This window comes from Nipponia nippon, unplaced genomic scaffold (genome assembly GCF_047370975.1).
Source record: "Nipponia nippon isolate SJK-2023a ecotype South Korea unplaced genomic scaffold, ASM4737097v1 scaffold_14, whole genome shotgun sequence".
Lineage (NCBI taxonomy): Eukaryota > Metazoa > Chordata > Aves > Pelecaniformes > Threskiornithidae > Nipponia > Nipponia nippon.
The window spans coordinates 8248453-8273712 of record NW_028262330.1 but is presented as its reverse complement, the minus strand read 5'-3'; the positions used below and the strand labels follow the sequence as shown (position 1 = coordinate 8273712).

The 25260-nt window shown below is 38.6% G+C and overlaps 1 protein-coding gene across 1 annotated transcript in view; it reads right to left on the bottom strand.

Annotated features, from left to right (window-relative positions):
* The window catches only part of PRKCA (protein kinase C alpha), a 161866-nt gene that overhangs the window by 28492 nt on the left and 108114 nt on the right, over positions 1-25260 (bottom strand). The window contains exons 6-8 of the mRNA XM_087750664.1: positions 19548-19704; positions 19318-19452; positions 18493-18589 (exon numbers count right to left, since the gene is read on the bottom strand). Coding sequence (XP_087606790.1) covers positions 18493-18589; positions 19318-19452; positions 19548-19704 — 389 coding nt within the window. The remainder of the gene's footprint in view (positions 1-18492; positions 18590-19317; positions 19453-19547; positions 19705-25260) is intronic.

Here is a 25260-nt window from a genome sequence, read left to right as displayed (position 1 = left end):
ATATCCTTTATTTGTACAAGACGAAGATGTGGTTTAAAGGAGCAGCTTTGCTGGCCATGTCTTTGTGATGCTCTCGCATATGGGATCTCGGATAAAAGATCCTGCTTTTGTGAGACAAGAAGCAATTTCAATACCCGCCTTCTCACCAAGTAAGGAAGATCCAAATCAGGCACTGAATGGAAAACACTAGTTTTCTTTCTTACATTTTAAACCCACTGGGTAGGTTGTCGGCAGCCTGTTAGAAAAATGTATCATTCAAAACCACAAATGAAATTTTGTTCCAAGGCAGTTTGTTTCTTTGGGTACAAAGTTTGTTTCTTTGGGTGCCGTTCAGGCAGGGAGTGCTTTCCGCAGTTCTGCAATCCCAGGCTCGGGGGGTGAAGAGCACTTTTCCCAAAAAATCCCCGAGCGGCAGATTCGTCGGCAGGCTCCTGTGCCCTCTGCCGGCTCCCAGGGCTGGAAGCACCGTGCTCGCTCGGATCAAACACATGCGATATGAAGTTGTCAGGACCTGAAGGCGGCATCTTAAAATAATACTAGAGAACCAAGCCAAGGCCTCTCTGCACCCTTGCAAGAAAATGCTTAGATTCAATGAGCTACAGAGACAAGCTCCTCTAATTCCATTGTTTATCTTTTTTTAATTCGATGTTGCTCTCAATTTGATAATTTCTTTTTTCATATGGTAGATTTTTAAGGAGAACATCAGGTGCCTCCTGCTCGCTTAGGTGGGCTTCTGTGCCATCTGCTGCAGGTGGATGGCTAACGCAGGCAGGAGCTGGTCGGAGCGTACCTGAGCTGCGAGCGACCCAAGCTGACACATCACCAGCGCTGAGCCGCCTCGGTGCGTCAGCCCCGGCACTGGTACGTGTACAGGGAGAACCCTGTTGCAAACCGTATGTAAGAAAACATAGGAAATGGCATCCACAAAATGCTCGAGAACGACCAGGCTGACTCAGTGCAAGCACACGGACCCAAGTGGAATGGCCTAATGACCATAACCTTATCAAAGGTCCATATTTCCCTTCAGCTAGGCCACTGACCATTTGTTCATGAGCATGATGAAAAAAGTTTTTCACATTTAGCATGTGAATTCCTTTTACTGCTTTTTGGCTCAAGATCCTAGTGAAAATATAGTGGGAATTTCAGAGCTGGCAAATGTGTACTGGGAGGAAAAAAAAAAAAAAGGAAACAATAATAATCCAAAACAAAACATATCACAGATGATCCATTAAGAGCTTCCCAAAATACTACTGCAGCATGCTTCAATTATGACTTTGCCTCAGGCATATCATTTTGTCTCTTCTTAGTACTATTTAAAAAAATTTCCAAAGCTACTTGAACAAAATTAAGCTATGGGCATGGAAACAAAATTAGATAAACATGGTCAAGCCATTACAGATGCTACCTGTGCCACCAAGTTTTTGATGGGACAGTAAGACATCTTTTTGAAATAAACCCTGAAAGATCTAGTACTTATTACCTGCCTTCGAGAATAAGCTGCTGTGCATATTCCATGTTATTCAACTCATCCTGAAGTATAAAGCTAAACCAAAATGTCTCTTATAGCTTCATAGAAGTTTCTACATTCAGCAGAAACGTCACAACTCAGCACTAACAACTAATGTTGATGGATTTAAGGAAAGCATTTAACCTTGCCCTTTTATTACAGAACTTAACCCAGAATATGGGGCAAGACCAAAGTATTTCAGAAACTCAACTAACGATTTCTGGTTACAACTAAAGGATTAGGAAAATGTCTTCAAATATCAAAATTGCTTTACATTAAACTACAGAAAACCTACAAAGTGAGTGAATGTTGTGCCTTATTGCAAGCAATGGGCAAAGATACAGGGAAACAATCATTTGCTTACAAGATTTAGTAAAGATTTGGAGAAAACACACCCAAAATGTGCTGGGCTCAGGGTGCACGTGGAGACGACCTCATCCACCCCTATGCTGTGGCCATTTCCGCAGGGTTTCTGGCATCTGAGCGGGCCTTCGTCTCACCCTCTGGTTGAATATTTAGTTGGCTGTGCCCATTGGAGTTGTTTAATGACGTTCTATACAGCAATGTTAATTTCTTGTTATGACCCACATGGGAAATAACTTGCTGAGCAGATATTTTGCCAGAAAAACACCTTTCCTCAGCTTTTTGAACACCTCAACACGTGGGACACGGTTTTTCCATGTAAAGAACAATTTATACATTTCAGATACTTCAGAGAGGGAACTACAAACTAAAACTACTGTTAAAATACAGTCAAGGAGAGGAGCACAATAAAAAGAGAAAACATTACATTACTGATGCATTTTAATTTGCATAAATGAAATGTAAAAGCACACACCATTACTTTCACCATCACCTCTGCATCCAGGATTGCCCATGATGAATTATTATTTATTAGAAGGGAAGAGAAACTGTTTGAGGCTTATGCTCTCTTAAGGCCAACTAAAGCACTAAAAATAGGACAGATACTGGATAGAAGTGATTTCCAGAGCTTCTGGGAATGCTATTTCCACAACAGGACTAACCACAGAGGAATAAAGAGACCCAGGGCTCTCTTGGACAGATAAGCTGTGTGTAAGGAGAGCAACTTGTGATGGAGAGCTTTACACACAAAACTGAAGAGCAGGGACTGGACCTGAGATGCACACCCAGATGGGATACCACAGACAGATGTCTTGTTCCCTAAAGCTGACACTGTTAAATGGTGTCCAGAGCTTTCTACATCTTGCACAGATCCATCATTTTTCTCCTCAAGCTCTGGCCTTATAAATAGCCCCGAAAATGTATTTTCTCAGGTGTTTATCTAAACAAACTCAGTTTCTTGAAGAGGAGCAGGTTTTCTTACAGTTGGATATGGCTAGAAAAAAGGACCAATATGGAAACCCCCTGGACCAGACAGAGGGGTAGACCTGAGAGGAGGAAGAGCTAACCAGAATCATAGCCTACTGATTGCTGTCTTAGAGGAAAGCATATTTCATAAAAAGCAGTTCTAAGAGATTTACTTAAAATGCTCTGTATTATTTTGGGACCTACTCATCTTTACAGCATTACAAGTATCACAGTTCAAACCATTTTATTGATTTTATACATTAGGGTTTTTTCTTTTTATAATAGCAGGAATGCCTTAGCTTGCTTAAAATTGTTCACAAACTCTTTTACAAGGAAGAACTACTTTTCTTCAGATTACTCTAATGTAGGGTCCAATGACTGGTAATACTTATAAATCTTTTACCAGTTGTAGAGGCAAAGCACGAAAACAGGCATTCTAATTTCTGTGTACCCACGGCCAGCGTACGTTAGTGTATTCTCATAAGGTCAAGAACAGGAAACGTTTTAACACGCTCTCACGGAGCTCTACCATAAGTTTTACATCTGATACGCTTTGAATATTGCAGAGAGAAAACGTCATGCAACCAACATACTCTTCCAGATTCCCAGAGCAAAAACAGTTTTGCAACTACAGAAGGGACATAAATTCAAACTATTCGTAAGAGTTTATTGAAAAGGAGCAATGATATTTTGCCTCTTCCTACCATTACTGAAGTTGAAAAAAGCAGAATCCTACTTGAATCCGTCTTTGTTTTTTATGGATGTTAAAACTTGCTGAAGTTGAAGGTGGCATTCTAGGCACTGGAATAATTTTCAATTTACATTCAGACTGCTTGGCTTAATACCTTCGATAAAAACACAATACTGTTACAACGAAGGCAGCTTGCAGCAAACCAACCCGGAAAACAGTATGTTAAATTAGTCTGCACTGGTAGCAGAGGAGTTAATCTTAAAAGAAAACAAGACATGCACATCATCTTACTTCCTCTGGTTTGGACGCACCTTATCTCGGCCAGTTCTTTTACCCTGAAACCACAGGTGAGACATACTTCATATATGCAGCCCAAATACACTTCTTGTTACAGAAGTTACAGAGTGTTACACTGGAGAGTCTCTTGGAGTTTTGTATGTGCTTTCTGGAAAAGATATCTCAGGTTTTGCAGTAAAAATGATTTCAATTTATTTTTAATCTAAGTGTAACAACTGTTCTTTTAATTAGATATGGAGAAAAAAAAAAAGTCTTCTCCAAAACCTAATGAGAAGTGTGATGCAAAGAAGAAAAAGAAGTGATTCAGGGAATAGTAATCCATCATTGCACTCAATTTTCAATCACAGTAAATGTTTTCATTGAGTCTTTTCAAAACTTTCCGATTTTTTACTGTGAAGACAACGTAATAGGACAAAACAATAGATCTGAACATTGGCTTTTCTGCCTTCTAGTTATTAACTATAGTTCAGAAACAAGAAATACGGAGCAAAAAGACTGAATCGGTCGTTTTTCCCATTAGCCAATAAATAAACAAAATTTGTGAAGAATTGAAAAAATAATCTACACAATTCACATTCCTACCCTCAGTCTCTTTAGGGCAATGGACCATGTATCATTATGTTGGTGCTTTAACACCTTGTATCACTTACCTTCATTAATTCTCTTCCGCTGCTGTTTGCAACACTCAGCTCAGCAAGACTGGGTGTGTTCCCATATGGAAAATAAACAGGGGGTTCCAAGACTGCCCAGACTTGCTGCCACACCCCGCCACCCTCCAAGCACAGCTTCAGAAGGGGGAAACCCACATCATTCCCCATGAAAAAATACTCAAGCCAACAAAAGGCCTTGCGACGTGCAGTTCACTAGAGGATGCATTTCTCAGTTGTCTAGGCAACTCGCTCTTAGCAAGTTCACAGGTGCCCAGAGGGGAGAACTACTGGCAACAAATTTTCAAAAGGAGAAAGTGATAAATGAAAAAATATTTAACAACAATGCTGAATTCCCATCACATGTGCGGAGGTATATACGCATACAGCACACGCAACTTCTGTTTGGAAACAGCACGCTTAATCGCCACATTTCATCTGTTACTTACTGGCTCCACTGACACCTACCGGGAAAAGAAATTGAGAGCTTTGATCCCGGCAACGGAGCCTCCTCGGGACTCACAGCTCTGCTTCCCATTACGCACCAGCATCCTCTCCCCTCCGCTACAGCAGATTCCACCCAGCACCAACTGCTTTACCCATGCAGTCGCGTTCAGCCATAAATAGCAAATGAATGATGTGACAACAGAGAGCAGCACTGGCTTCAGTCTCCATTGCAAAAAATCACAATTTTGACAGCATAAGGGTCAGCAGTCCAAGGACTGACTGAGCAGGCTTGCTGCAGGCTTTATCTCGGGTCCCAAGACTTTCTTGAGATCCGTGGAGCAGGAATGTCCTCTTGCCAGGATTCAGTCCCTCTGCATAACTCCAACAATCCCTGCTCCTCACACTGCAGCAAGTTCTCACCAGCTCTTTGCTAGACCCCAACGTGCTCTTCAAACGTCACCGGGTGATGGAACAAGCCATCTCACACCAGCCTGCCTTGTTCCCAATGTTTCTGTTCCTAATTCTTCAGTTAACCCACAGCCACAGCAGAGCTGCAGGTATCACTCTGCCCTCTGCACATCACTTAAAGAAATGGCAAAATGGGTGGTGAGAAACAAGGAAGGGAACAGTCTGAATAGTAACGCTCAAGTTTCACTACTACGGCCCAGGAGGCTTTGGCTGCAAGCGTGAAACTGATGCTCAGTGAAGTCTGTCGCCACCCGGACTCTACACAAGAAGCATCAGAGCAGCTCAGATCTCGGACAAACCCTAGAAGATGACCCTGACAGAACCAGCAAAACTCATACTAAGGATGCAAAAAAGAAACAAATAATTTATCAGGGTCTCAAGGAAGGACAAAAAGCCCTACTCAGGTTTCCAGTCACGAAAGCTCAGTGGGGATTTTGATCAACAGGTCAAGCCGTTAGCAAGCCTTTAATAAAGTAAATAAATCCAATAAATTTCAAGTCAAAATCTGGAGGAAAAAACCTCCCATTCACTGAAATGTTCTCCATCATTGTGGCAGCTTGTTTCTTACATTATTGCATTTCCAATTCCATGTAATTATAGATGTTATGAAGGACTACCAATTTCATAGTTTACACAACTTAATTATCAGGATGCTGAGAATTTGAAATGAGAAGAGCCCATTTCTAAGCCCCAGCAAGACCTAATACTTCATCAGACTGAGTTTTAAGCTTAATACCATAACCTAATGCAAGCTTATAATTCATTAGCGGAGAGTTTTGTAGTCATGGAAACAACAGAGAAACGAGAAAGTTAGAACCTAAACTACGGGTGATTTAACAGCCCAGCAGCTCTCACCAGAGAGGGGATGGCACGAGCGTTACATCTTGGTCCAGCCTGAGCTCCTGTTCTTGCTGTTGCAAGTCAACGGAGGGAAGGAACATCCTTGGCCATTTTACCTGTTTCCCTACAAAACATGTGCTGAGCAATCTGGGGAGATGCTTTTGCATTAAATTTCCTGTGAAACAGAACAAAAGATACAGTCTCTGGCTCTTGCGCTTCTTTCCTTGGCTTAACAAATGCTTATGAAGAAGAAGGCAACACATGGCTTTTTCCCACCTTACTGTGCACTCTCACTGGTTCTTATTTGTTCAAGAACAAATAACTAATGAACTAAATTACAGAAATGTATTGCACTAATGAATGTATACGCACGTATTTATGCATGTAGAAAGGAGCACGCTGGGATTAGACTGCAGCACCCTGAAGATGCCTACACGAGACCCCGCAACACAGCAAGACACACCCATACCAGGGAGAAGCACTGGACCACGGACATTGCCACGGGTTCATGGGGTTTACACAGATCATTTTTCAGCCACGTGTTCCTTGGTGAAATTGCATTCTAGCAAAACTTCTTCGCAGCAAGGAGAACACTGAAAATACGCAAATAAGCAGAAAGCTGCACTCTTGTATTTATTTTCATGATGGTGACGTCACTACGGTGAACTATGACGTAATTAGTGAAAAATGTAATATATAAAAATGAAGTAAAACGCATTTTTACTTCAATAGCTAAAATAGTTATTGAAAAATAGCTAGAAAAAATTCTTATCATTCCCATTGCTAGTAAAAAGGCACAAAGGCAAACAGGATGTTTCCTAAAAACGTAACCGGGGAGCATGATAAAACTCTACCTGGGAGTTAAATATGGAGTATTTTATGTCTTTAGTTTACTTTTCCCCTAATTTCCTCTCCTCCTCCCCTTAAACTTCTGTCATGTTTACCCTTTTGGTTAGTAATAGTAAATTTATTTAAAGGATTTGCCTGAAAAAAAAGATTTGTGCCATATGTGAAAAGGATTAAAAATGCCTTTTTGCAGAAAGCATGTCCAAGAACACAGGAAACCCACTCCTGAAGCCCACCCACGTGCTTACTGCTTTGCTCATCACGTAGCAACGATGGTATCAGAGTGTCCACAAATTAATTTGGGTTACAAATAACAGAAGAGAAAGCAGTGTGGCCCACAAAGAATTTTGGATGATTAGTAAAACTGAATTATTTTGCCTAATCCTGGCATGAACTGTGCATTTGGAACCCATGCCTCTTCTAACGCCTTGCAGGTTCACAAAATTCATGAGATAATTTTGCTTAGTGACTCAGAGATTTCCATGGAGGTCCATTTCTCTCACCTAGCATACAAAGCTGAGCACGACAGAGGCAGGTCATTACAGAAGTCAAAGGCACCCGAAGGTAAAGATGATCTGAGCAATATAAAGGTGAGCAGAGGCAGCACTCGCTTTTACAGCTGCAAATTAATAAATATTTTGATTAGAGGAAAAATTATCATCAGTGCCAGTTAAAAATCTTGAATAAAGGGCTGTATGAAAAATGTTATACTGAATTTTATCAAAATAGCAGTTTAATTCAATGGGTTTGTATCTTTCTAAATAAATACATACAAACAATTTGCATTATTTAATTTCTTTCAGGACTTTTGCTAGACAGCTTTTCGCTTTGGGAGCTATTCTGTGTTCTTTACTGACCTCTTGTGGTTTCTAACTCCGAGGAGAAATTATTTTCTCAAGCTCAACATTAAGTTAAATGGATGCTTACTTAGGATAAAGGCAGTAAGAGTCCTAAAGGACACTACAACAGTTTAATATACCATACAGCATCTCAACAGAGCTGCTTATTTTGGGGGGCTTATAATCACATTCCCTATGCAATTTTTCTTTTTTCTTTTTCACTGCTGTGAGCAGTGAAATCGAGAGAGGGAAGTTTCCAGTTACCCATTTGGCACTGTCAACATGTTTAATCTGTTTAATAATCCTGTGGCCACCTGAGTCTACTTTGTTTTCTGCCTTTATTGCCAAGCACGCTATCCCCTGCAACAGAGCAGTGTCTAACTAGATGAAATGTAATTAAAGAGGCTGCCTAGGAATAATATTCAAGAATTCTTGCAGAAATACCCACGATAGCAGTAATAAAACCCCCAAACAACAAATACGCTCCTAGAACAACAAATCCCTAAGTGTCAAAAAAATAACTGCTTTTATATATGCTCCTTCTTTTTTTAATTATGCAAACTACTGCTGATTTTCAATAATAAAAAACCTAGAGTCTAGAATTTGCTTTTAAGCATAAAACTTGTTATGATATGGACGAAAAATAATAGAATTCTGTTCTAAAATAATCTTTAAAGACTTCAGTTCTACCTGATCTTAGCGCAAATTCCTGTGACCAAACGCAACAGCCATGAAAAGCTGCAGACTAGGACTGATTTTAAACCCTTGAGATTCTGTATCCAAGTCTTAACATGCCATGGAATTACTTAATGCACACAAACACACGCACACAAAGATGAAGGTGTTTTCTGCATGATGTGGTGAAAATAATCTATTTAAATATACACTTTGCTGGTGGAACAAAAGCAGCATAAATGCGTGATCCTTCCCAGTATCTGATAATTTCATAAACAAGTATTTATGCTGTTTGACCTTGCTCACAGCATTCTCAAATTCGCTATGATATTATAAACTCATTTTTGTACATTTTACTGGTTTCTAGCTCAGAAGTGTTGCGTTATCCTCAGGAACACAGCCTTCCTTCTTCATCTGCTCCTGCTGTTTCCTTTCAATTCCAATCTTGTAAACTTGGGAACATAACCTCCCCGGCAGTCCCACATAAACTGATTACTTACAAAATTATTTCCAAAGCCATGCTAACGTCAGTGGTGATTAGCTTGTAGAATGCAGCATGCAGTGACGCCTCTGAGCTTAGGTTAGTGATGCTAAGTCACTGTCAGCAGCAAGCAGAACGGGGATTTGTAATAATTTAGAGAGAAAAGACAGACAACAAACAAGAAAGCATTTTTTTCCATGAAAAAATGAAATTCTTGAGTCTCCTCTTCACATCAGAACAGAGTGCCAACTTTCTTTGCTGGAATTCGTGTTTATAATTCACAAGGACTAAGCACGAATTTTGCCTATGAAGCAGCAGCTGTAGGGAACCGTTCGGCTCTGGTTTTAGGTGCACTCCTGTGATGAAAACACGAAGTGACCAAGGACTTTTGTCAGTTTATATCAGTCCACCTCAAGGTCTAGATTTTAAAATGAAGTGACAACACCATGTTAGACATAACTTCGTATTTATCCCAGATGCATTTTTTCAGGGTAGCTTTTGCTCTGGTTCAAAATACATTTCAACAGAGAAACTTGCAACTTCCCTGCATTAAACAAGTTTCATCAATGAAACCACCGTGTGATTTTATTTTCAAATAAGAAGAGGTGTAAAGGATTGAGGAAGGGTAGTCCTCTTCTGTACAGGCTTTTCTGAGATAAAGATACCAGACAAAGAATCAAGGTTAAGAAAAAATAAGTTACTGATTGCATGACAAATGATTACTGCATTAGGAAATATTTGGCAATGACAAATGGTCTTTGTTTTTCTGGTTCAGTATTAAAACATTTGGTAAAATCATGCATTAATAATATAAACAACTCTTCAAAAACAAAATTTTATTTTTAAATTAAGTATTTTAAGCTTTGAGCTATAACATGTAAACTGATCTAGGTCAACTTAAATTGTAAAAATACTATTTGAAGATAATGATGGCTTCAGTAACCTTAGATAGATTCTTAAAACAGTTTACAGCACAGGAGCTTCGAATTTTAATTTAATTTGTAACTTAACCAATGTCTGAAACTGGAAGCGTGATTTGTGTCAGTAACCTTTGCCCTAATAAAGCAAGATAATTTGTTAGAGAGACATGCAAACAAAAAGTCCACACATGTATGTTCTCAATGCTGATATGTATCTTTTATGGCAATAATTGCGTGATGTGGTGATTAGTGAAGGAAGTAAAATGGGAAGTAAACAGGTGAATTGGTATTTCAGGTATCAGAGCGTCTGTGCATATGGGTAATATCTCTTATGATATAGTATACTCCAGCTAACATATAGCAATATACGTAGTATATTATATCATAAAACATGCATGCTATATTATGTAAATTTATCTGTTTAAATATACAGTGAACATGAGCATTATTTGATCTGTGGAAGTTACTTAAAGTTCCATGAGTGTCTTTCAAATTAAAGATGCACCATTTTCCATTTTCTATGAGAAGGTGGCATTCATTTAACTAGTTCCTTCAAAAGGAAAGGCATCTGCTGAGGTTTGATGACCCCTTTTTTGTAAGTAAGCTTCTAATCTGGGGAGTACTTTGTGACAAATTAAGGAAGATTCATACTTCAATTTTTTTTTAACCATTAGAAAAGCTTAAACTGGGGAAAAAACAAGTGCATCCTTAAAACAAGGTGAGAATGACATTGAATTTAATAAACTTTGAACATCGGTAAAGAGTGTTGTGTGAAGAGAAAGGTGTAGGAGAACACCAAGGAGAAAACTACCTTGAAGAAGTGGATATTTACATGACAGTCCTGGAAGAGACAGGAAAGGGAGAAACACTGCTTGGTTAGTGAAGGGCTTGCAGAGCAAAGCAACCACAATTAGTAGCAGAAGTAAACAAATAAAGACACAGCAGCGAGAATACAGAAATGGACACATCTGTTACGCACAGAAAAATCACAAAAAAGAAATCGTGGCGTTGTCACCCTAACAGCAAGGAGCACAGTACAGCATAGCACAATGAAGTACAGGTTTTCACGGAACTGCTCTTCAGTGTTAACCTCAGTCTTGTAGATACATCTGCTTCATGCATGAAACATTCCTCATGTTGTTAAACCACTGCAATGCATAAAGCTAAATGTATGTATAGACGTGTGCAGTCTGGGCTCTAAACAACTGATGAGCACTGTAGAGGGGTGACAGCACAAAAGTTATTTTTGATTTTTTTATTGCCTTGTTTTGAGACACACTGAACCTTTATATAAGGGATAAAGACATCTCCGCTATCAATATGATTTTCTATGTACATCTTTCACCTTAAATCACAACACATAGACTGAGAAAAGCCTTACAGAAATCACCAGCTGATACGAACTGAGACCAGAGATGTATGTCATCTGGTTAAGAAATTTCAAGTTCTCTAGTTTCAGATATGGTGAGTGGATGGGAAACTCCAGATAACTGCATATGGGAATTCCCGATGCCAAACTATAGTACAGAACAGATGGAGTCATCTAACAGCATCTCTATAATGCCGCAAACTATTCTCTAATGATTAAATATGCACAATTTAAAAATAGGAATGAGTGCCACGGCCAAAAAAAGCAGCTCTTCTTTTTATATCTCTATATACATAACGAGTGTGGATTGATGTGCCAGTGATATCTTGGCTGGTCATGATTTCAGTATAGCTCAGTGTCTGTTTCCTGAAAAGTAAATTTAATCTTTTTGTTTACAATATGAAGCGTCAGCAACGTTATTTCTCTTTTCCATGTCACCTTTGTTGAACTGCCTGAAGTTACAGTTATTGCTTCAAAATGGGAACACATACTGGTTAGATACAGATATGGTAGAGATCGTATCTTTTATTTATTTCCTAAAAAAAAAAAAAGAGTAAAGTAACTGCAGTGTAACAGCTCTGGGGCAAAAACATTGCCTTCCTTCAAAGACTTAAAAGAAATGTCTCCTTCACAGCCCTTACAGGACTTTAGACAGAGACCAGAGGAACGTAACTCACAAATTAACAAAATCACAAGCTCCTCTACAGTTTTTTTTGAATGAAAATATCATATTTAATTAGAAAACTCATTGAGTTCTTAACAAGCTACCGAAACAGTCCCTGGAGTCTTCTGCTAAGGCCCTGGCTATGCAACTGCAGCATATTTACCCAGCCTCCAGCTCAGAATTAAAACTGCTCTAGGATGTCCTGGCCATTGATTAAAGGAAAGAAAGAAAATGTCCTTTTGACCTAAAACTGTTCTGAGTATCAGAAAAATGCCAGATTAATGCAGAAAGCACTGTCCTTCTCCTTTCTAATAAAGCAGCCAGAAACTGCTTTAAAAAAAAAAAAAAAACCTAAAGGGAGTGTTAAAGATCTAAGAAATGCAGTACCTGCAGTGAAACAAACAGAAATGATTTACTAATGTTCAGAAAAGGAATGATAAATAAATGAAAGTGGTTTCTTTAGGGTTAGGCTATAACAACATCGAAACTCATCAGAAAGCTTTAATTGTGCCTTGAAATCTGCGGACATTTTCAAATACCGTTTAACACCAGCTGTAGTGCCGCAGAGAGAGGCCTGATGGTGTAAATCAATGTTAGCTCTGTATGCAGCAGATATATACAGACTGAGAGCGGTTAGCTGTTCGTAAATTCACAATTCGTCTGCACAAGGCTTAACACACAAGTTTGGTCAAACAAAACGCTGCCCTGCATACTGGAGGAGTTTAGTAGCACATCAGAAGCAGAAATATGCACAGCTCCTGCGTCACTGGAGAGGTTCTAGGTATTTATAACCAAGCCTGATGGCCAAGCACCACATTGTCCCTGTTCTTATATTTAAAATGGTAAGGCATTTTAAAAGACATTTTCTTTAGGATCATAATAATAGTTATGTTTAGAAGCACTGAGATGTCACCAAAATGTCACCACTGACTGTACATTTCCAATTTTCAGATACAATATCTACCCTGTTCTGAACTCTGTTCCCTCTTTCCTTATGTTTCGATCTGTTCAGTCTGCAAAAGGAAACTACAGGTCTGGCTTCTGCATAGCCTTTGTCAGCGATTCCACCGGCCCAAAGCAGCTGAAAACGTACCTCATGCAATGGTGATCTGAGAACAGCCAAAGCAACAGCGCGGGGTGCCCAGCACCACAGCTGCTGTCCTTGGGAAACACTGCAAAGCCGGGACACGTCACTTCTGGGCAGCAAAAATCAGGCAACTGGACAATAGTAAATGAGAGCTGCTCCTGGATGCTTTACCTAGTACCTGGATCAATCCCGGAGAAGGGAGACTGGAAATATAGCATACAACCAGTATGGCCACTTTCCCTGGGCACACCACCTGGCCTTCCTACTGCACACGGGTTTATGGATCTGGCCCACAACGTCGACCAGTAGATTAAAATGGCACCTGCCTTCCCTCGCTCCGGCTGGTAATTATTTTGCAGCAAAAGTACTAATCAGAATAACGTCATCTTATTGTGGAGTGATTTTATTGTTATTTACTTAATTAAATGGAATGGTACAAAACTAACAGCCATGAAAAGCCACTCGCACCTGATGTCTCAGCTGAAATCTCTAACATAAACACAATTCGCAGCTAGTGGCCACAGCGGCAGATGTGATGTATGTCCCCAAGGAAGCACCTCCCAGGGTCCACCGGAATGGTCCCGCGTGGATCCCCACGGTGGGGACAGTAGTCTGAGCTCTCTCTCAGAAAATAAGGGGACAATTTTGTCCTACTGAATCCCACACAGAGAGCTACACTAAAGGAAATAATTAGGACAAAAGAAAATGTCTGACATCTTAAGTGTATGTACCAGGAGGACCATTACCTATCTTCCTCACAGATGCCTTAGAATGAAAATTATATAAGCAGTAACCTATTCCCTTGTAACAACTTGCTTGGATCACTTCAATTACCAAAGCTGACTGTAGTGACTCAGATTGCTCCCATCATTTAACATACCTTGTACTTGGTAAATGTATCCACATGTAAGGATTATAGCTACTCCGTTATTTTTTTAATTAAAAAAAATCACTGATATGGACCATAACAGCTGCTTTATTTTTAATAACATTTTCCGTGATGGTGATGTGGAAAGAAGGGGACAGACAGAATAATTAACCAGCCTACTTTTAAACCAGTATTATTCTATTATTACTCTAAGGTGATATTTAAGTATCAAGAAGTGCTTTACTAAGTAGCAACTTACAGGAAACAGGGCTTGACAAAATTGAAATAACTTCCTACAACAGAAGTTTTAGAATTTGCACGTGTCTTTTCCTCAAATAAAAAAACCAGAACAATGCTCTAAATGGCAAAAACATATTACTGCTCAAATCATAACCAAGTATGAAAAATACAATAAGGTTGCATTATTTTGATGTTCTGTTTTTTTCTTTGATTAGCAAAATACTGTAACAGGAAAATAAGCATATAACAAATAGTAGATACTGCAGTGAAAAGACTTGCTAGTTTGGGACCACGGAGCCACCTGGGACTGGTGGAGTTCCCATGGCAACCTCAGCACGGACAATTATGGAGCAGCTACAATTATTCTGAATATGCCTGTTGGGAATGGAGTTTCGTTTTGAGATGGCCACAAATAATGCCATTCCGGAGAGAAAATTCACAATCAAAGGTTAAAACCAAATGAAAAACAGTGACAGATTTTATCCTGCCTCCACTTCCTACAGGAGTATATTTTTATCTCTAAATATTAATAATGATGTATCATCTATAAATCACTGAAGACAGATTTGATCACACTGCTAAATGAGCAGAAAATTGATTCGTAAGCTTTAGTGACAGGTGAGATCCAGAAAATATGTAGATCGATTAAAATTTGTTGTATAGAAAACACTGCACTGCACCTATGCATAATATACCTCAATTTCTATATACTGGACAACTTCATAGAGATAATACACGGACAGCATATAAAAATAAAAGTCCTTGCAATAAAACCTAAAAATACTTAGCAAGGTCACTGCATGATTCCATTAATGAAACCACCGTCCTCCTCAACTCTTCTCCTTTTCCAAATTTGGTCCCATTTGTTGGACAGGATCTAAAACTACTGGGCACAAGTCAGGTGTTGATTTTTCAGCTGGTTTAGATCTGGCAGAATGGGTCATGAGGAAACTTCTTCTCTTGACAAATAGTTTTTACTGTTCAATTACAAATGTAAGTGAAGAGAATGTTTGAATCTATTATCTATTTATTTATTTATAATCTTGTATAGCTATTTTATGGTAGATTTACATTGAATAAATGACTTAAAGAATCTGTGCCAGAAGGTCCAGTAAGCAAAGCAGCATACCAATGAGATTTGTGTGACTAATAACCATATTTAAATAAGAAGTCTGGGTTGTTAAAGTGGAGCTAGAAGGATGTGATAGGATTGCATAAACAGTTTGAAATCAATGACAGCTTGAGGCCAAATCTTAAAGATGTCTGTTGAACTACAGACGCAGACAGATATTTCAAAAATTCTCATTGATTTAAATGGGAGGTAGCTCCTAAGCACTCCTGGAGATTCTACTAAGCACATTTCTAAACTTTAGCCAAAAGGGCAAAGTCAGTTTTAAGAATGTCTTAGACCTTTTTTTCTCTTAAGACCAGAAACTGGTTTCGGAAATTTCACATCTACTGGTTCTCTGATCTTTTATTACCTGAAAATATTCTTATTCTTTCTTAATATTAAGCAATGGAATTCTCATCCTAAAGTTTCTCTATTCTTGTATAGCTTAGGTTTGTATATAGCTCTCTACTCTGAAGACCACCATTATTCATTTTAATTATTTGATATTAGCAATGCAATACTTTTGTAGAAATTGTTGTAATTTTGTACTCAAAATTAAATCAGTGGAGCTTGGTTATCAATCACACTGTCATATATCGAAAAGTAGACCAAGCACCACAAATGTCGACTTGATTAGCAAGCACTCTGAAGTTACTCTTGTCTATGAACTGATAAATGAGAAGATAGCCCAGCATGACCTCTCGGTCTATCTGTATTCTTAATCTTCCCAACAAACACACTCCCCTAGTAAAATGGCAGTTAAGATCTGCAATCTTCTTCCTGTAAGGTTTCAAAGCTGATTTCAGAACAGTGGAAATATTTATTTAGATGATGTCATTAAATCACAAATAGCAGCATATTTCTCAGTGCTCTCTACTTGTTCCTTAGTATAGGGTACCTAAAATAAAATTACTATGTAAGCCAAGATATAAATGATAATAACGTAAAAGATGATCAGAGTCAACACCACTTATGTACTGTACCAGAATAGCTAATAAGTTAAATACCACCATTCAGACATCTGTGCTGTTAATTTTTATAAGCCTTCACAGTAATTCCCTTTAAACCAAGTAAGAACATTACTTGGAAGGTGCTGCTTTCCCTCTGTTCCTTCTCACAGTGGTAAACTTTGAGAGAGATTAAGAGGTTGACCCTAAATCCTTTTACCATGTAACACTGCATTATACTAGCCTTGGTCTAGTTATAATTACACATTTTGTTCGGCTACCAATATTCCCATATATAATCACTAAGTTTTAAAACTGTTCATTATGCAACTCTGTAAACGATATTCCTGGAGACACTGTGTTCGCTGAAAACCTATTCCCTTTCCTTGATTGATTCAGACCACTAAAATAGCATCAACCAGGCTACCTCCAGAACCGGGAAAGCCTCAAATACACAGTGCTGAAGCTGAAGTAATTAGACTTTGAGACAGACTAATTATTTCTGAGGCAGAGCTGACCCTATGTGAAGCTGCTGTTTCTGGGACCCAGTCCAGTAGCTTTACACGATGCAACCTCTCAGGATTTCTACTCCACTTCATTGCAGGACACAGATAAACCCTGACTGTTCATTCTGCAACCAATGTATTTACAGTAGGCTTAAGAAAAAACCCTAAGCGACAGTAAAGTCAATATGCAAACATATTGCATATAATAACTGACATTTTTAATTAGACAATTTTAGTGACTTGTCTTTGTGCTGTCTCTGTCCTGAGAAAAACTAGGTAGATTTCCATACCTATATCACCAATATATACATATCCACCCAATTCCAGACTCTGCACATTGCACAGAGACATGTAAGGGGTGAAAAGAATTACTTTTGAAACTATTCTTTCTAGGGAGGATAAAAAATAAATATGATCTTGAATAGAAAATGACCTAGTGCAGCAAAATAAAATCACACTGGTCAGATCACAATTGTAAAGAAAGGAAAATGGAATGGAGATTCAAATACTTCTCAAACGTATTACAAAAATCATAGTTCATGCTGCAGACAAAAGTATGGTAGCCGATCCAAATGTGTTCAGAAGAAATTGATGCACCTTTTCTTTTTCCTTCTTGAAAGTTGAACATGTGCCGTTTTTCCTCACTTTCTTGGGTTAACCCATCTTTTATAATAACAATGTAGAATTCTGCCTGATAGTGAACATAAAAAATTGCCATTTCAGGTTGAAAGGAACAGGCATGTTTGTTTATGCACAATAGGTACATTAATTACTTTTTGGATAAACAGCTAGACTAAAGTCGTAAATGTTCAACCAGAAAAAAAGAAAACAATATTGCAGATTGGAATACTTCAAATTCAATACTGTGTATGCAGCTGGAAAGAGTAGTCAAGTCAGATGAGCTGAATCCAGTACAGCCATTAGCAAAACACCTCCCTCCCCAAACCATACCGTTCCAGTTGCTGGGTTTAATGGCCAGCAAGTATTTTGCTGTAATATGAGCTGTAGCTGTCAGAAGAGGCAGAGTTGCTGGCTAAGTCTGTTCTTTAAGAAACAACTCCTTTGCATGGCACAGTGAGACCATGCTTGTGATTAACAAGCACTCCAATTTGTACCACAGAAGGCAAGACGACTGCAGAAAGTATCGCTTTTCTTCAGTGTTTCTTTTCTGTACATAACCAGCAATACCTCTTATCCTTAAAAACTTCCATACCCACGTTAAAGATATCAGAATTTCAGATGACAGACTTCTACAAAGGTTTTGAGGCTCCAAATAATCAGTAATTAACATTGTAAATATTTTCTTTGAAACAAAAAAAAGCATTTCGTGTGAACCATTCTAAGTATTAAAATATTGCTGTTTCTGAGAATTTCATTGGTCAAATAATGTAGATACTAGTGAAAATGGCCGGCAGATTTTGCAGCAAGTATTAAAAGACATTGAATTTATTACATATACTTGACATAAAATGTTTTAAAATACCAACTTGTAAGTGTCACAGCAGAGAAGCTGAACTGTCAGAGAAATGATACCACTACTGAATTGAACCATTTGGTCCAATCTTCAAGAAACCCAAAAGCATATACTGCTGTCACAGGCAACAGAAATAGTAGCACTCTAATATATATCTTTTCACAGGCTTTTTTTTTTTTTGTAATGAAGTGAAAAATGCACGTCATATATAGTTGAACCCACTTGTGTTTAATTCTCACCTCAAACTTCTGCCGGAGCTCTGCATTTCCATCTTCATCAGCATCTGGAATTGGAACATTATAATATTCACCTTCTTCTTGATTCAGCAGCTTGTACCTGTGGAACATTTGAGGAAAAAAATGGTGACTTTACAGTTTTATTCCTGTTAGATTTAAAATCTGATTTAGTTGTTTGTGTGTGGTTTGTATCAATGTCACAAGTATGTAAAGAACTGCTTTTAAAGATCTAAAGCAAACCTAAAATTAGATCTTTAATCCCAAACTATCTGCCAAGGCAGTTTAATGGACAAGGAAATTCTTCCCACCCATCCTGTGATATGATGGGAGACATCAACCCTGAGGAACCTTTGTCTCCAGTGCTTCTATAGCCCTAAACAATTATCTTTGATGAAATGTACTTTTTGAGAAGATATGATGAGTTCTACCCCTAGCTTGGTAGGTAATAAGATGGCATTTTATAAAATCAGTTCCCATGTACTTTGAATTTGCAGAGCTATATATAACATGATACACTTAGTAATGAATATATCATATTTGAGATAAAAATAAAATTCGGATCACAAGACTATGTACACAGAATTGAGTTTGCAGCAGCTCCTGGCTCCAGCAGAAGTTTCATGAACACCACAAAAGAAAAGCATTCCTTTGATTATCCTCCTTTGTTATATACAGCCTATGTTTCCTAGGTTTAGTTTAATTTTCAGTGAATGTATAGCCCGAGATACAGTGAAAAGCTCCAAAAAAGGTAGATGATATTGAAGAAAAATGCTGGTTTGAAACTTTTTGTGATATATTCTCTCCCTCTCTCTTTTCAGAAACTCTTACCATCCACTGGCTGGCATTTTCATAAGCTCTGACACCCCAAACGAAAGAGATCCCATGAAATCATTTCTGGTTGTTCGATCCCAGTCCCAGACCTCTACAGATAACCGTCGATCTTTGTCTGTAGGTTTTAATTTACTAAAAAGGAGAGAAATAGAGGAGTTTTCAATGCAACACGGAAATAAATGATTCAATACATACAAAGATACTGCATTAAAAGGCATTAAACTTACAATGTGAATGCCTCGTTCCAGTCTGGATTCAGAGTAGAACGGATGGTTTTTGTTTTTTGTTTACTTTCATTCTTAGGATCTGGGATGAGCTTCAGTTTAACATAAGGATCTGAAAGTCCATTTGGATCCATGGGAATCAGGTTTTTCGCTTCTCGCACTGTCAATATAAAACACAGCTAATTTGTATAGGATTACAAATCACCGTTAAGAAAGCAATAACATGTCAAATCAGAGTTATTGAAACATGTTGAAAAATAAAACAAATAAGACACGAAACCCACTTGTCAGACTTGGCATGGAAGAAACTACTTGTCAAGTAAGGTTGCACTTAGCAATATTTCTAAGAACGGTAGAGAGAAATGACAGGAGAGAAGGGCAATTCACAAACGACACGCAGCTTCCAGGCAGCTCTTTTCCTGCAATGGAATGATTAAATGTCCAAATCCATCACTATACATTTCTCAGCGGGTAGCAACTCTTTGTGCTTTTATTTCCTCATCCGTTAGGTTATACAGCTGCAGGACTATCAGCCAAATACTGTAAGGGCGATAGCCAGATCACAATAGATTTCAGAAGATAGGTTATTTGCTACAATCCCTCATTGGAAGGCATCAAACACTAAACTTCCCTTGGATTCATGGTTCATTAGTTGTCAGATGGAATCACTGCAAGCATTATGTCGTGACAGCAACCAAAGTAAAAGCGCAGAGAAGACAAGTTTAACTTCAGCTTCACAAAAATGTTAATGCAGCTTCTATTTTTACAATGTCAAAAGAAGGCATAAAGTGAGTTAATGTATCTCATGTTGCTACCGATCCCCAAAGAGAGAGAGATAAGAATAGCCAGCAATCTGCAGGAGGTGCCATTCCCCACAAGGCCACATCCCTGTGTGGAACAAGGCAGGCAATGGTGGGTTACAAAGGCATTTATTGGGGGCTCGGCAGCTTGCAGCTTTCAGTCGGGCTGGAGTTACTGAGGCAGCTGTGGGGTTCGTTAAGGAGTGAAGAAGTCACTGCAGGGAGTGGAGGATTCCAATGGATGAGCAAAGACAGTACCTCCCCGCTTTTGTAGAGGACCAGCATAACGCCTGTCTAACATCTATACGACATGTAAGGTTTTATTCTGTGTTAACGGCATTCAGCCTTCAGCTTCTGCTGAACCTCAGAAGAAGAGGTGAATTTTCCTCATGCTGTGAAACCCCACCTCACCCAAACCAGTCGTGCTGCGGTGAACTGCAGTGATCGAGTTGGAGATGGGGAATTCAGAGCTCATAACTAGCAGTAATCCTCTGGGCTTCTTTTGGACAGAAAACAGTTTTCATTCGGGAATTCCTTTGTGAGATTCATAGTTTAAGATTAGAATTGTTCCTGGAAGGAAAATGTCAAGAAGCTTTGAGGGTGACATAGTTCCTAGGGTATGAAGGAAGGCCAGCATTTAAGAGTGAGTCACTGGAGATATTATCCCGGATTGACAGTGCCCTCAGCTACTGCTTTCACAGTGTCAGCATCAGAAAGGGCTTTTCTTTAATTTCTCTACCTAACTGAAGAAATCTGAAAGGAAATTTAGGAAAGATCAACCCTTAAGTTACCTAATATTTCCTGATGGAAAATATTTCCCACAAAAATGTGAAGATTAGAGTTACTTAAGAGCTTAATCAGAGCTAATGCAAAAAAACCCCAAATTTGTCAGGATCTTCAGCAACAGATAGTTACTGTTTGCTCAAGGCACTCTCCTCCTTTTCCCCCAGATTTAAATCACTTTTTCATATTGTGAACAAAAATTGCAGATCTTTGCAGGATTTCAACCTGTTACTTCCCAGCATGGAGGTTGAAAGGCATCCAAGCAACACAGATATTTTATAATGTGTTGTTTACCCTCATTATTTATAGAATAAGAAGAGGACAGTTTTCGGGCAACAGTCAAATGACTTGTAAACCAGCTGAAGTACATCTTTTCAAAATGTCTTTTGTTCTCCCTTTAGAAATAGAGGCAGGGCTGCGGTGGATTGACAACTGTGCGCTACTGCTTCCAGAAGACAGAAAAAGACGGACAATGAATGTAAAGCACAGGACAGATATTATTGTGCTTTAATTAAGGACAGTGAAGTGAAAGATTGTGGTGTTGACAACGCCCTCATTATAACATAGAGCTGAAGGTGATTTACAGAATCATACAACAGTCCTGTTCCATTTCCTACACACCGAGTATATTCACAAGTTGATGTAACTAGCTGTAGGCTGACATTTTCCTTTTACACGATGGAGAGAGTGGTTTAGTGTTCGTAATGACTGCGTTCTTCCAAATGATGTAACTGCCAAGTAATGCTTTAATGCAAATCTACTACTCAGCCCCTGTGTCATTTGCTTCAAGCTGCAGAGGGAAAATTCTTGAGGGAAAAACCAGCCACTGCCACGGAAAACACATAATTTCGAACAGTTTGACCTGCTCTGTTTATTTAATGAGAGAGTAATAGCTGTGGTAGAACAAGTTGGAAGAGGGAAATACCACATATAACTGGTACCTTATATCCAAAATAGCTGTAGAAAGAAGGTAGAGTACAGGAATGCAAGCTACTTATTTGGAACACGCTAGTTTATTTGTCAAGATAATTTTCAGGCAGAACAGATAGCCTGATGTAAATTAATTATTGAAATTAGATCATGGCTGGAAAGGAATCACATTAACTTGAACCAACAGTTGATAGTGATTAAGTTATTTTTCTTAAATTTGTGTTTTTAAAATGAGAGACAGAAAATGCTTATGGGCTAAAATTTTAAAATAAAATGTAATTCTATTCAGTAACTATATTACTCAAAAAATTGTACCAGAAAAAAACCCTGTGTTTTAAAAGAACAGAACAGAAACAAGCATCTTTCTTGCAGAGCATTTCATTTCTAGCTTTCCACTATCCCTGTATAAAGCTGGCAGGGCTTTGCAATTGGGGAAATGGTAGCCTTCAGTCTAGAGAAATTGTCTCTACCCTCATTTACTCTGAGTTTGCCCTTTGAGGGTTTCCACACCCAGTGGTCAGCAAGAAAACTATTCCTGTTTTCAATCCATAAAAAAACCCCACCAACATTAAAATTTAGCATACTGAAAGCAATCTTCAAATACTTCTGAGGAATAACGTCAAGATTAAATAAGGTAATTTAGTTAAATATTTACAATCCCAAAGGGACTAAGAACCATAAAGCGAGTGAAGGATGAAGCAACAGCCTCCGACGCAAACTGCTCTCTCTCTCATCCTATATTTGGTTTTATTTTGGGTTGTTTTTTTATTTTGGTCCTCTTGTGCATGGCACTTGTGACTGCACTGCTAGGTTTGGCACATGAGCTATTACTTCAAAATCCACATTCTGGTTTTTATTTCTATACTGTAGTTTGGCCTAAGTGAGGAGCAGAATTCTCTACATGTTCTACAGCTTCCCAGAAATACACACTAGGAAGTTTTCCATTAAAATTCCTTGAGCAAAATTGCTTAATTTTAACATGGCGTCTTCAGACTGACCCTTTATGTTTAAATTCTACCCAGAGATGCTCAGTGTGAAACCAAGCAGAATCTTGAGCAATTGGCTGGGTGGATGCAGAGCCATGGAGAGCGATGGAGAGCTCTCCGGAGAAAGCCATCACTGATTAGCCTTGATCCATGCTGCCGAGCCTAGAAAACAACACTGACAGCAGGAGGACCTGGCAGCATGTGTAAGACTCCTTTCTTGTGCAGCAAACACAGAAAAAGAAAAAAAGCCCTCTAAATACAAGAAAAAGAGAAGCTCAAAGATGAATTGCGAAGGAAAGATGCAGCATATACTAAATACAGGCTGCCAAAGAAGTCATTATCTCACTCCTTGTTTTAAGATATCTGGCCCATTTGCACTTTTGTCTGCATAATTAGTACCCTTAGACATCTTTTTTTAACTGACATAGCACTTGTTTTCTTGAGGAAACAGCATGATGATACTTGTGCTAAATAGTGCTTATAAAGAATTATCATCTAAGTGGTCCCTCTCGTCAAGGGCACCCTATTTTTAACGAAACGGCTCAGGTTTCTAGAAGAGGGCTGACAGGAAGAAGAGATTTCCCCTCCCCACCACAGGCTCTCTCTCTCGTGTGCGGTTGAAATGGAAAAAGATAAATTAAAAATAACTCCAAGAAAATTAATCAACTTACGGTGGCTGAATTCTGCTATAGCTGTAATGATAGCAAGCAATCTCATATTGCTTTATAATTATTAGTTAATTAAACTCAACACGGTGATAGAGATGTTACTCTAATTTATAGATGGTTGAAGTGAGATAACAGTTCAACATCACTTGGAGCATAACTCAGACAGAAACCTAGAGTACTGCTTGCCAGTTTTCTGTCATAACTGTTGAGCACAATAATGACCTCTGTACTGAGCAAAGTAGCTGGTACAAGTTAAATTTCCTAACATTTTGTCGAGATTAGACTTTTAACAGGGACTGAGAAAGCACACAGATGAAAAGAGAGTGAAGAGAAGTATATATTGAAGTTTCTAACAAATCCAAACTTGCCCAGGTTTTCCTTCTAAAAAGCAGAAACAGTTGCCAACTCGTCATAGGGAAAAAGTGTACCATTTTCCTCCTCATGGTTGATGAAGAAGAGATCATAAATGTTTAGTCAGCAGAAAATATAGACTATTTGATGACTGTCCTACGGCTGTTCTATTCTGTGCTACTTATAATCCAGCAGTATCCATTCAGAAGCCATGCCTAAAACTGGGACGCCCACTTTTCCAGAAATAGTGTAAAGACATAAGCAAATACCTAAGAACCAGCTCTGTATTCGTACTTTAAATAAATATCTAAATAAGACAGAGTGGGCTGGCAGAGAACAACTGACATTTTATGTAAAGAGAAGAAATTCAGGCAGAATTTTGAGGAATTCAGAGAGTGGATGACAAAACCGGAACTTTTTCCATGAGATCGTATAGATCAAAAGTTGCAAGTCATATGCAGTTACAGATTTATAACTTCTTGTGATACAAATAAATTTATTCATGGGAATAAGTAAATAAATGTTTCTGTCCCTATAACAAAGCTGAATTATTAGCAGCAAGAGTTTACTCAGTTCCTTTTCAAGTGAGTCACAGCTACCTTTGTCCTGAATTCCCAAATGTTGATAATAAAACAGTTTACTAATCACAGCAACCATTTCTTGCCCATCTTTTACTCCCTACAGGCAACTTAGATGCGCAGAAATCTCTCAACCGTATGTGAATAGCTGCTTTTAGAAGACGCTTCAAGTCTCAAATGGTCTCGTCTGGCAAGCTATCTAGCAAAATGAAAGAAAAGGGAGACTGTTGTTAGCTCCAAGACATCGTAAAGTTTCTGTCTTCCCACAATAAAGCATTAGTAAATTGTTCCATAATTCTCATTACTTTCTGAAGAAGATTCTGGCACAGACTGCAGTGAGCTGCCCAGTTTACAGATGACATAGGTGAGTGACAGAGGATCTTGTATTCCCAGCCAAGGAACTTTCTCCCCAGTACCTTACCACGCTCCCCTTAATCACAGTTTAAAAAGATTTACCTATTACTGAAAATAGGCTTTCTTCCAATTTGTGTACTTGTACTCTCTCTATGCAAAATCCAAAACTGCCTCCAAAACTGCACAGCTTTCATTAAAGATTTATTATTAGAAGATCTTATTAAAACTCTCATTGAACTCTTGCTTTGTGGAGCTGGTTGTGACTC